Source organism: Mustela nivalis (genome assembly GCF_964662115.1).
Source record: "Mustela nivalis genome assembly, chromosome: 6".
Classification (NCBI taxonomy): domain Eukaryota; kingdom Metazoa; phylum Chordata; class Mammalia; order Carnivora; family Mustelidae; genus Mustela; species Mustela nivalis.
The window spans coordinates 16,049,498-16,063,537 of NC_139025.1; the positions used below are offsets into that span (position 1 = coordinate 16,049,498).

A 14,040-nucleotide genomic window follows, 5' to 3' on the forward strand; every position below is an offset into this window, starting at 1 on the left:
ATCTGAGAAACTGCCATAATCTAGAGGAGTCCGAAGAGACATGACTAAATATATTATATCCTGGAGGGGATCCCGGAACAGAAAAAAGGACATTAAGTAAAACTAAGAAAATCTAAATAAATATGGACTTTAGTCAATAGTAATGTACCAATACTAGCTCATTCACTGTGACAAATATGCCCAACTAAAGATAAGATATTAACAGCAGGGAAAACTGGCTGTGGGGAATATGGCAGCTAGACCATCTTCAGTTTTTCTGCAAATCTAAAACTCCTGAAATTAAAAATTTGTTTAAAAAATACTATTCAGGGGCGCCTGGGTGGCTCAGTGGGTTAAGCCGCTGCCTTCGGCTCAGGTTATGATCTCAGGGTCCTGGGATCGACTCCCACATCCGGCTCTCTGCTCAGCAGGGAGCCTGTTTCCCTTCCTCTCTCTCTTCCTGCCTCTCTGCTTACTTGTGATCTCTCTCTGTCAAATGAATAAACAAAATCTTAAAAAAAAAATGCTATTCAGAAAGATGAAATCAAATGCATATATACACACATCTCTCCAGAGTCTCAAGAAATCTACTGCAAAAGTGCAGCCACTTTAGAAAACGGTGTGGAGATTTCTTAAGAAATTAAAAATAGAGCTACCCTAGGAGCCTGCAATTGCATGACCCTACAATTGCACCACTGGGTATTTACCCCAAAGATACAGATGTAGTGAAAAGAAGGGCCATCTGTACCCCAATGTTCACAGCTACAACGGCCACAGTTGCCAAACTGGAAAGAGCCAAGATGCCTTTCAACAGACGAATGGATAAAGAAGATATGATATATATATACAATGGAATATTATACAGCCATCAGAAAGGATGAATACCCAACTTTCTATAAACATGGATGGGACAGGAGGAGATTATGCTGAGTGAAATAAGTCAAGCAGAGAGAGTCAATTATCATATGGTTTCACTTACTTGTGGAGTACAAGGAATAACACGGAGGACATCAGGAGTTGGAGAGAAGTGAGTGGGGGAAAATGGAGGGGGAGACAAACCATGAGAGACTGTGGACTGTTGAGAAACAAACTGGGGGTTTTGGGGGAGGTCAGGGGTTGGGTGAGCCAGTGGTGGGTATTAAGGAGGGCATGTATTGCATGGAGCACTGGGTGTGGTGCATAAACAATGAATCCTGGAACACTAGAAAAATAAAATAAAATAAAATTACAAAAAAAAAAAAAGAAAGAGAAGAAATTTACAGCCTACTCAGAGCCAAGAAAGCATCAAGCAACTTTTTTTTAAAATTACAGTGGTTTTTTAAAAATATATTATTTATTTATTTATAGCACATGCAAGCAGCAGGAGGGACAAAGGGAGAGGGAGAGAGAGAATCTCAAGCAGACTCCACAGTGAGCAGAGCCCGATAATCCTATGACCCTGAGACCATGACCTGAACAAAAATTGAGTTGGATGCTTAAAAGACTGAGCCACCCAGGCACCCCGCATCAAATATTTTCACAAACTTTTTTGAGATATATACAAAGTTACTTCAGACAAAACCTATACTTATTCCTGTAAAATAACATATAATGCATGGGGAAAGTGGCAAGTCTGTCTTTGTACTGGCACAGGTCACACATTACTTTCACTCACTCAATCAGCTCCATACCCCACCAGTCCAAGAAAATGCTAGAAAATAAACAACAAACAAAACCACTTCATTTCCAAGGGGGCTACCACAGCAGCAGAGGTCAATCAGCTCACAGTTTTGGTGTAACTGGTGAAAATCTGAAGATGTAATTTCCTTCAAATAGGCTCCTCCTTGCACTCTGTCTTCCTCAGGTTTACAATCAGTCTGTGGTAGAACATCTGAGTATACAAAGTGTACATATTATTTTCAGGGTAACTATCGACCTCTGAAGCTCTGGAATGACTAACTCAGGTCCCTTGTAGCAGCCTGTACCCTGATAAAAATGAAACAGAAACACCTATCCTCTTCTCCCTTTGAGAGACAGCACAGCATAAGAGATTGAATGTTCTAGAGTCAGATCTCAGGTTTGTGTTCAAATCACAACTGTGTCACTTACTAGTTGTAAAGTTTTGGGCATATTCCTTATCAGGACAATCGCATACACTTTTTGAGGTTACTGTGAGGACTGAATTTAATACAGGTTAAAAGCACCTGGAATGGTGTCTGGCACATGGCAAGCACTCAGTAAGTGTTACTATTATCATCACAGCCATTGGCACTATTTTGATAACTGCTTGTTAGTAACAACTCAGAACTCCATAAACATTTAGGTCACTAACCATACTTCCAACCAAACTACATTAAATACACTATAATGACTAAAACCAGGGATGGTTAGAGCCAAATGGTTACCGCACAGAAACAGAAGCCAGAAAGGTAAATTCTCAAGGAAGCAGGAGCAAGATTTAGAAACTGAAGGGATACAAAATGTCCAACCAAGCAGGTGTTCCATGACAACTTCTAGCTGCTAACAAGGGGTAGTAAGAAACACAGGAGGACCCCAGCATTTCCTGCATATGCTTTTTAACCTGATAAATAATAAACTACATGAAGGACCCAACACTGGAGGGGAGGGGGGAGGGGAGAGTGTTACATGTGCATGATTAGGGGTGGTAGGCCTATATCCTTCTACTGGTAAAAAAGTTCACGGGTGAATCTTGAGCCATGGGGTCTATTACCCTAAGACATAAAAAATGAGAAAGAAGACCAAATCATTGAAGATGCTGTAGTTTTAGACTAGAAAAATGGTACAGCAGTCTCCCCATATCCTTGGTTTCACTTTCTGTGGTTCCAGTCACCTGCAGTCCACTGTGGTATGGAAGCAGATGTGTTCAGAAGATCAGCAGTGGCCTAATACTACTTCACAATGTCTACATCATTCACCTCACTCCTTCTCATCACACAGACATTTCATCATCTCACATCATCACAAGAAAGGTAAGCTACCACATGTCACCACTGTTTTCTAACTTGAAGAACACAAGTAACTGATGACCTAGAAGCTATATATAATTGGCATAAAATTAATTTACCCTAATCTTTCAAACAACAGCAAGTACCAACCAAGTCTACCAGTTGCATTCCTTAAAGCAAAGGATCACATGTATATTCTTCGCAGAACAAAGTCAAACTTAGGCTACAAGCAGCATTTAGCAACACTAAATTCTTTCCAATTTCTAACACAACATAGCACAGCACAGAAGTACTGCTGGAGGAGGCTTGTCAAAGTGATGAAACTTGGGGCACCTGGGTGGCTCAGTAGATTCAGCATCTGACTCTTGGTTTTGGCTCTGGTTTTGATCTCAGGGTCCTGAGACTGAGCTACGTCAGGATCCACACTCAATGGGGAGTCTGCCTGAGATTCTCCCTCTCCATCTGCCCCCCCTCTAAAATAAATGAATAAATAAAATCTGTCTTTTTTTTTTTTTTTGAAGATTTTTAAATGCATTTATTTGTCAGAGAGAGAGAGAGCCCAAGCGGGGGGAGCGGCAGGCAGAGGGAGAAGCAGGCTTCCAGCTGAGCAAGGAGCCCAATGCGGGACTTGACCCCAAAACCCTGGGACCATGACCTGAGCGGAAAGCAGATACTTAACCAACTGAGCCACCCAGACATCCCAAAAAGGATCCTTTAAAAAAGGAAGAAGAAGTAGTGTTAAAAATTAGAAATGGAAAATTTCCAGCACTGGGTATGATAATGGATAGAAGCTCTCCTCCTGCTTCCATCAAAATTTGCTACATTAACTCAACACAGGCAAAACGTCATGCTTGACTGGGTGAGGGGAGGAGGGGGAGTTGAGAGGAAGAAAGGAAGAAAGAGAGGGAGGAAGGGAGGGGAATGAGAACGAAAGACCAGTTGCTGCCCTAACAATACTACTGCGGGGGTGAAGCCAGATCAAATGTTTTTTTTCATACTGTTCCAAAGTTATTTACGGTAAAAACCTCCAGCGTGACCCTTTTAGGCACAAACAAAGCCTTGTTCTTTCTTAACAACTAGTCCCTTGATTTCCCACACGTTACGTTGAACAATGAGGTTGGGGGCACAGGATAAAGCAGATGACATCAACCTCCCTCAAGTAAGAGGCTTGTTTGGGAGTCCAGATTCTGGTCTGTGGCCAGCTAGCTGACTTCACAGAGGGCTCTACTGTCCAGACTGCCGGGCTGAGCATGCATATGGGGGCAATGGCTCAGATCAACTGCCAGTCAGCAATTCACGCGAGACAGTAGAGAAGTAATTGTACTCTGCTAGATTACCTTCATAAATCTGTTCCATTTTCCTAGAAACTAGGCTCAGTCTTCAGAAGCCATCATAAAGACATGGCATAGCAATTTCAACTTCTAAGCAGCCCTTTTCTCTGCATCAGTTCAAAACAGAAGGCTGCAGACAACCATTCACCTAATAAGAGAGATTTAAATGAAGTAGCATACTGTTTAACTTTTACAGAGAAGGAAACACAAAGTCAGAAATCTTGTATATGATACAAAAATAAACTAGCTTTTAATACTATTAAATGCTAATGTATCAATTACCCTTCTGTATTAAACCACCTATTTATTGAACTGTTTCTAACCTAGGACAATAGTCACATCAAACGTCAATTTGAAAGATTCTTCCCAACAGAAAAAGATTAGCCCTTACTACAGATGTCAGTAATAAAATGAAGTAACTATTGTAAATAAAAGAATCTCAAAACTACAGCATATATATGCATATTTGTATACACATATGTGCACACACACAATGCTTCCACAGCTTTCAGTGGGCAAAAAAAAAAGTTAAAAGCCAATGGTTTCCCAGCTGCGAAGATGCACCTTGATAATTTTTAGGCTTAAACTGAGACATGCCTATGACTCAAGGCTGAGCTCTTCAAGTGATGTGTTTGGCTTTCTAGCAGCTAGTTGAGAGAGAGTGGCACACATCCAGTGAAAAATGACTGCATTTACCAAAATGAATTGTTTATTAGCAGTAGCACTCTTGGAAAACAACAGTGAAAAAAAGTCAGACTGATCAGACTATTTGGAAGAAGCCGAAAAAGCATAAATCATTTCAGTTATTACCATTAAGCTTTTCTTTCCTTTTGGATGATGATTAGGACAACTGCAGACAACTGCTTTTCTCTCTCTGTAATCTATTTCTAAAGTATAAATCGCCCTTAGGCAACAACCCAATTCATCCCCTAAAACTCATTCACCCTCCAATTTCCTCTATTAACAAGCATTCTAACTAATAAATGGTACTGGAGCTTATTAAACTATTATAGTATCATCTAGTCTTAATAAAAATATGGTTTTCAATTAAAAAAATCAACAGAGTTGAGATTCTGAGTCCCTACAACAGACTTTTTATGGACCTGAAACAATGAAGAAAATTTATACATTCACTATAAATGATGAGTCAATGATGAGTCAGTACTTCCTGCTTCAATTTCGTGAGGCAGTCTTTAAATCTGATACTACTTAGCCTCAGTTAGCCTCACTTTGTGAAAAGAACAGGGAAGGGTGATATGGGATAAATTCAGTGCAAATGTCAACACAAAACACATTTTATAGGCCAGAAATCTTAGCAGTAGAGTCCCACCCATCATTTCAATCCATTTCTCTGTTCCGATAGCCCTGTTCAGAAAGGCCTTCCCTGACCACTCAAATACTCTTTACCCTTCAGTCACTCCCCACCTGCTACTATTTGATTCTTCTTTACTCTCCTTACTGCTACCTGCAATTATGTGTATTTTTTGAACTTGCTGTCGTTCGTCAGTAGAACTCAAGGACCTTGTCTGCTGTTCATCCCCATTTCCCCACTTAGGTCTGACATATACTAAACATTAAAATATTTATTGTATGAATAGGAGAATCACAAACAAAATCCACATTAGTCTTCTCATTATAATATACTTTATCAAGTTACTGCAATGACATAAAACAGGGGAGTCAGATTAGCAATTCAATTTTCATTCAGTAGAGAAGAAACAAGAGTACCAGTATATATGACCCATCCCCTGAATAATAAAGAACCACCTCAATCATCCTTCCAACAATTCTATGAGATCTATCATCCTCATTTTACAGATCAGAGACCCAAGGAGAAGAGTTAATTCCCTCAAGACCATACACCCTTTTCTTTTCTTTTTTTAAGATTTTATTTATTTATTTATTTGACAGAGAGACATATCACAAGTAGGCAGAGAGGCTGGCGGAGCGGGGGAAGCAGGCTCCCCACCAAGCAGAGAATCCAATGCATGGCTCGATCCCAGGACCCTGAGATCATGACCTGAGCTGAAGGCAGAGGCTTTAACTCACTGAGCCACACTGAGCCACTCAGGCGCCCCAAGACCGTACACTCTTTAAGTGGTGAAGCTGCTGAGATTTGAACTCAAATCTGTCTGACTCCAGATCCAGGTTCTTTCCACTCTACTTCTATTTAATACGACTAATATATTTAAATCAGTTGTACAACAATGAATACATAGTACATTAAATTTAAGACACAAAGATGAATGAGATATTAAAGACTTCACAAAGTAAGTGCCATACTACATCCAAAGTGCCATGTCAAACAGGTTATAATGGAAATACATTGGCGGGTGAACAGGCAAATGCCAGTACATATTAAGAGAACACTGTATTCAAGGAACTGCACAGGGTTCAGTATGGTGAGAGTTAGGAGTGGGAGAAAAGAAGTGAAGAGGAAGAAAGAGGAGAAAAAAAATTAAGAGATAAGGGCAGGACACTGCTAATTCATTTGTTCATTAACCTTTTATGTGAAGTCCTACTATGTACTATGTGCCAGGCACTGTAATAGGCATTCAGTGATGAGACAGTCTCTGATCAACTACATTCACAAAAATCCTTATGAGAGAGCCTGCCTCATTCAGAGCAACAACGAAACATCAAGCCCAGCTGCCCAGGTTTTGCACTTCAGAAAGCCTCACCCCTCTTTTTTTTTTTTTTTTAAAGATTTTTATTTATTCATTCAACACAGAGAGAGAGAGATCACAAGTAGGCAGAGAGGCAGGCAGAGAGAGAGAGGAGGAAGCAGGCTCCCCGCTGTGCAGAGCCCGATGGGGGGTTCGATCCCAGGACCCTGACTGAGATCACGACCTGAGCTGAAGGCAGAGGCCCAACACACCGAGCCACCCAGGCGCACCCCCCGCCCCCCGCCCACCCTTAACCTTAACTCAAATGCTGCCTGAACCAACAGTCACAATGACCCAAGAGAAGACATCAACAGGCTGTAAGAAACCTAGAATGTGGCCTGGCATATAAAAAGAGTTAAACCAATCAGATTCTCTCACTCCAGAGGTGTACTTCAGAAGCAGAAATGATGCACAAAGAGAATCCTTGAGCAGAGTTTGGAACATGAGTGGTCAAAAGTTAAGAGAAGGTGAAGCGATGCTATGAAAAAAGGTTGCAAACTATGATGAGGAACTGGATCAAGCCCACAAAAGTGTTCTGTGGCCTGCACACAATATTAAATTTTGTTAAATGACACCCGGCTTGTGTTCTTTAAAATACTATTCCCCACAAAATGGACCTGAACTCCTTGAAGCAGTAATTGCATCCAGGTCAGAGGCTGGAAAAACAAAAGATGGGCCTATGATACCCTGTTCCACAAAACAGGGAAGCTATCAAAATCTAATGGGGCTGTTGTCAAAAGGATACGAGAGTCAAAGGGACACCTGAGTATAAAGAAACAATGCAACTGATAAAAACAGTAACTCTAAAAACAGAAATGATAACAAAAAACGGTTTCAGTATAATACTTAAAATAAAATAAAATAAAGACCTGGGGCTCAGACAGTTGACTGTCCAACTCTTGATGTCATGATCTCAGGATCTGGAGATCATGCCATGTGCTGCGTTTTGTGCTCACTGGAGAGTCTGCTGCTCTCCCTCTGGCCTTGTCCCTGTTTGCTCTCCAACATAAATTAAGTAAATCTTAAAACAAACAAAAAACACCTTCTTCCAACTACATTGGAAATGACAAGGGCAACAAAAACTGTCAATAAGGAATGAATTCTGTGTTTATCCTATTAATTTTAGGGTAACCAAATGGTCTTAAAAACTGATGAATTCCTGTGGTGCCTGAGTGGCTGAGTTCCTAGGCATCTGCTTTTGGTTTGGGTCATGGTCCTGAGTTCCTGGGATCAAAACCTGCATCGGGCTCCCTGCTCAGCAGGAGGCCTGCTTCTCCCTCTCCCACTCCCCCTGCTTGTGTTCCTTCTCTCACTGTGTGTGTCTCTCTCTCCCTCAAATAAATAAATAAAATCTTAAAAAAAGGATTGATGAATTCTTGGGGAGTCTGGGTAGCTCAGTAGATTGAGCATCGGACTCTTCATTTTGGCTCAGGTCATGATCTTGGGTCCTGGGATCAAGACCTGTGTCAGGCTCCATGCTTAGCCAGGTGTCTGCTTGGGGTTCTCTCTCCCTCTCTCTGCTTGTCCTGTACACGTGCTCGCTCTCACTCTCAATAAATAAATCCTTTTAAAAAAACTGATGAATTCTTTAAGAATAATTCCAGCTAACAGGTGTCTGGGTGGCTCAGTTGATTAAGTATTTGCCTTCGTTCAGCTCAGGTCATAATCTCCAGGTCCTGGGATTGAGCCTCAATCCCTGCTCAGTGGGGAGTCTGCTTCTTCCTGTCTCCACCCATCAAGTGTGCGCTCTCTCTCAAATAAATAAATAAAATCCTTAGAAAGAAAAAAAAATAATTCCAACTAATAAATATGGAAGGAATAACAAAATTAGAAAAATCATTACACAACCTTAATGAAACAAATTCTCACAGCAGTTATCAATGGACCGATAAGTAAAAGATTGAGAAGCTTTACAAGGGAGGCTCTGAGCTGTTACCACCTTGGTAGGTAGTAGAATAATATCCACCTCCCCAAAGATGTCCACATCCTAATCCTTAGAACCTGTGAATGTTGTATTACATGGCAAGAGGTTTTGCAAGAGTGATTAGAGGCTGAGTTAAGGAGATTATCACAGGGTGCTTATACCGGAAAGAGAGAGGCAGAAGAGAGAGGGAGGGGAGAGAAAGAGAAAAAGATTTAGAGATACTAATTACAGGCTTTCAGGATGCAGGAAGGGGTCACCAACTAAAGAATGCACGTGGTCTCTAGACACTGGAAAAGGCAAGGAAACAGATTCTCCCCTAGAGTCTTCAGAAACAACACTGCCTTGCTGACACCTTGATTTTGGACTTCTGACTTCCAGAACTATAATATATATACTTCTTGTTTTATGTTACTGAGTTTGTCATAATTTGTTACAGCAGCAGTAGGCTACTACTACACACGTGAACCCACTGATCAATCTTAGCACTAAGAGGCATGAAAAGTACCGTCCTCTGCCACGATACCACATACTCTCACCCAAAAGATAAACCTGAATCTAATTACATCTTTATGGCTGATTCCGTTTACAGGAAATATGGGGAAGTGTTGAAATGATACCTCAAGGAAGTAAATAGACATATCCACAACACAGGACATTCTTTAAAGACAACTGACTCTAACAATACAACTGCAAGAATAAAAAAAAGGAAGGAGGGCGAGTGAATTGCTCTAAATTGGGAGAGATCTGAGAGATACAACAAATTAATTTAAAAATGTATTTCTGGGGGCGCCTGGGTGGCTCAGTGGGTTAAGCCGCTGCCTTCGGCTCAGGTCATGATCCCGGAGTCCTGGGATCGAGCCCCGAATCGGGCTCTCTGCTCAGCGGGGAGTCTGCTTCCCCCTCTTTCTCTGCCTGCCTCTCTGCCTACTTGTGATCTCTGTCTGTCAAATAAATAAATAAAAATTCATGGGGCACCTGGGTGGCTCAGTGGGTTAAGCTGCTGCCTTCGGCTCAGGTCATGATCTCAGGGTCCTGGGATCGAGTCCCGCGTCGGGCTCTCTGCTCAGTGGGGAGCCTGCTTCCTCCTCTCTCTCTCTCTGCCTGCCTCTCTGCCTGCTTGTGATCTCTCTCTGTCAAATAAATAAATAAAATCTTAAAAAAAAAAAAAATGTATTTCTGAGACAAGTGGAGAAACCTGAATATGAAGTGAGTGTACTATCAGCATTACTGTTAGTTTTGCAAGGTGTGGTTATAGCCACATTAACACTGTGATTATGTTCATATTTTTAAAGAGATTCATGCTGAAGTATGCAAGATTGAAATACCATGCTATCTGGGACTTAGTTTAGAACAATTCAGCATAAAATGTGAAGGGAGAGGCAGTTTCGATGAAAAAAGTGTGGCAACATCCTGATAATTACTAAATCTGGGTACTGCACTTACAATACTGGGCTGACCATACTCTTTTCTACAAAGCTGCAAACAAACCAGGGTCGCCGGGATGGCTCAGTCAGTAGAGCATGCGACCCTTGATCTCAAGGTTTTGAGTTGAAGCCCCACATTGGCAATGCACCCTACTTTAAAAAAAAAAAAAAGAAGAAAGAAAGAAAAGAAAAAAACATTTGCAAACAAACCAATGCCAAAGCTAATCTGAATTAGTGATATTTAAAAATCAGGAGCTTTCAGGGCACCTGGGTGGCTCAGTGGGTTAAGCAGGCCTTCAGCTCAGGTCATGATCTCAGGGTCCTGGCATGGAGCCCCGCATCGGGCTCTCTGCTCAGCAGAGAGCCTGCTTCCCCCTCTCTCTCTGCCTGCCTCTCTGCCTGCTTGTGATCTCTCTGTCAAATAAATAAATAAAATCTTTTTTAAAAAAATCAGGAGCTTTCACATCAAAATCTGGATTTCTGACTTCGTATGAAAAATTAAACATGCCAGTAAGGCCTACATCAAGAGATTAGTACTGGTTACTCCAAATTAACTATTACTACTGCTCCCAGTTATCCCCCATTTATTGTTGCTGGTTTTAAACATGCCTGGCCAAATTCATTAATTTAGATGGACTACTTGGCATTTGGGTTTAGGACCCCAGGAGTAGTTCAATTAAGCTGGCTAGAAGCAAGAGAACAGAGCAGACATAGGGACGGCAAATGAGTGATAGCAAAATGCTAGTGTGTAGATGTACAGATTCCTGCTACTGAGGTCTCCCCAACAACCTTGGAGACAGATGTAATTCCCATGAGGCCACAAAGCAACATTATCCTGTATAAGTGCTCACTAGTAGCAAGGCCATATGCCTGATATTCTGGAAAATATGAACATGAAAATAATTCCTTCCCCCAGGATACTAACAGTTAAATAAGATAGATAAAGCAAAATAGCTACAACAGAAGATGGAGAGCGACAAAGCTTCAGATACAGATCACAGGGAGTACTACGGAGCATGCTGGGAAATTTAAACTTTATCAGATGAGCAACAGTGAGCCACTGAAGGGTTTCAAATTAGAAATACAAACCAGGGGCACGTGGGTGGCTCAGTGGGTTAAAGCCTCTGCCTTCGACTCAGGTCATGATCCCAGGGTCCTGGGATCTAGCCCCGCATCAGGCTCTCTGGTCAGCAGGGAGCCTGCTTCCCCCTGCCTACTTGTGTTCTCTGTCAAATCAATCAATCAATTAATCTTGAAAGAAAAAAAAAAAGAAATACAAATCAGAGGGGCAACACTGGAGATGAGAGTAATGTCTGCCTCATTGCTCAAATTCTCTTATTCTATGCACTGTATCCTTCCAGGAGCTGGCAGCAAAATGTTGTATTTAAGCCTCTAAAATTATACAATCACAGCTTTCTTGGCCAGACAGAAGTTTGGTACCTGAAGAAAATAAAACAAAGGGTCACTGAGTAACGCCCCTAAAAACAGTTTATATCTCCCAAATAAAGTATAAATAAATTGCATTTATTACCACTACTGGGTTCCAACACCTTAAACAAAAATAACAGTCTTATTACATCCAAAGCTCTACTAAAAACGAAAATGTTTCTTCCTATTTAAAGACCCCTTTTGTTAAACAAAACAAAACGCTTATTGCGAGTAAATAAAGCACAATTAAATCTTGACTAAAATCATATTAATGTTTCAAAGATCGGGCTGATGATCCTAATAGCAAAACAGGACCAAACTGGCATTATAATAGTAGATATCACCATCCAAGAGTACTGCTGAAATTTACATAAAAATTGGCCAAATCCAGACTCTGGGGTACCAAGAAATAAGTATTAGACTGAGACCATTTTGCGATCGACTCTAAACAAGCACAGGAATCACAAATAAAAAGGAGAGTGTAAGATTGCAGTACTTTTCTTTCCCCTTACTTAACTCCCAAACTAAGAATTCCAGCTCTGACATCATCTCTCTGAGCCTGTTTGCTCACGTGTAATATGAGGCCAAGGGTACCCACTTCATAGGGCAGAGTACGAACTAAATGGTATCGCGTATAAAGGGGCACAGGACCTGACACACAGCCACCACTCAATAAAATCAGGGTTTTTAATTCACAGTAAGCTTCAGTGTCTCCACGATTTTCCTGCAGGTATTGGTCTGTCTGAAGATACCCACAAATACTCAACGCCCAGAGACTTCTTTGGAGAAACAAGTCACAGTTCAAGATACTTAAGACCGAAACTCGTACAGGACCCGGACCACGACCCAAAGTTGAGGCCGCCGCAGCGCAGCTGTCACCACATCCGCCAAGGCCTCGCGGTCCTTCCAAGGGTTCCCTGGCATTGGCGCCCGGCCCCGCCCCGCGAACGCCAACCAGCGGGGTGAGGGGGCGGTGTCGACAGTGCACCCTTCGTGCTTCGGGGAGGCCAGGCCGCGCTCGAGGCCTCCGCCCGCCGGCTCCTGTCCCCATCCCCAGCCTCCCCTCGTCGACGCCTACGGTCTTCCCTCCCCGCGCCGCCCACTGCCGCACCTTGAGGTGGGTACGCAGGCCGCCAGCGCCCCCAGACTGGTCGGTGATCTCGTACGCGCCCGTCACCAGCAGGTCCTTGTGGATCTCCTCGCGGAGGCACTTGCGGGAGTTAACGGGCAGATGGAAGGAAATGGCGAACACCGAGCTGGGGCCAAGCAGGAGTAAAAGCAGCAGTGCTAACGGGCAAGGGCCACGCTGAGCTGGTGGGCCGGACAAACCCGACATGGTGCCGGAGACTGCTCACCGCCTCGGGCCTCTACCGCGCCGGAACCGGGAGGGCCCACGTGATTCACCTCTGACCTAATGCCGTGGGCGCCATTTTGGAGACTGGCAAATAGACGAGGACCGCAGGATAAGTCTTTTGAAAGGGAAGAAAGGATACGACACCACGTAGTATCCACAAGTCAATGTGGTTAAGTAAGATTTTCCAGCTGTCGACTGCACAAGTTTCTTTTTTGTTGAGCTTAGCGACTGCTCAGTCTGCCGTAACAAGTATGGGCAGCCCTGGAAGTAATTCTCCTTTAGCTTCCGGAAGTAGTAACCGCGAGTTTTAAAGTCGGCGCTACCATAGCAACCACTACCCAATAGGAAGCAGCCACAAGGCCTTCGTAGGGCCCACCCACCGGCCGCCTAGACGCTCCCGGCGGAGGCGGATGTGCAGTCCAAGCACCTTGCAGCCTCCGTGACGGCTGGGACGTGGAGCACTTAAGAAGAAAAAAGTTTAAGAGGCTGAGCGGAAAGACTCCAATTTGGCTATTAGGCCAGCGGCCAGTATCTCAGATTAGGTGTACGGGTTACGTGTTGGATGTGAGCTGGGTGCCATCCTGAATGCACTTGAACAGAGTATTTGGATTGGAGTAACGGCTTTCTGAACGTGCATCTGATTTAGTAAACCTTAGGTGCCTACTATGTTAGGTAACATTCAAACTAAAGTTGGATTTTTTTTTTTTTTAAGATTTTACTTTTAAATAATCTCTAGGTCCAAGGTGGGGCTCGAATCCACAACTCTCAGATCAAATGTTGCATGCTCCACCCACTGAGCTAGCCAGGCGCCCCAGTATTTTGTATTTAAATTGAATAAAACAGTGTTTTAGTTCAGCCTAAGAGATGGAGCTGGTGCGGTTTACCGGAGAAGCCCTGTCAAGTGTTTGTGTGTTTTAAATGCATAAACACCTTAGGGATCAAATAGGCCAGTCTGTAGTAAGTAAATTTACATGATAGTCACTCACGTG

General features: G+C 42.7%; 1 protein-coding gene across 1 annotated transcript in view; it reads right to left on the bottom strand.

Annotated features, from left to right (window-relative positions):
* Positions 1–13,302, bottom strand: part of TMED10 (transmembrane p24 trafficking protein 10) — a 41,027-nt gene extending 27,725 nt beyond the window's left edge. The window contains exon 1 of the mRNA XM_082733564.1: positions 12,809–13,302. Within this exon, the coding sequence (XP_082589690.1) occupies positions 12,809–13,033 (225 nt within the window). The 5' untranslated portion in view covers positions 13,034–13,302. The remainder of the gene's footprint in view (positions 1–12,808) is intronic.
* Positions 13,303–14,040: the final 738 nt, after the last annotated feature.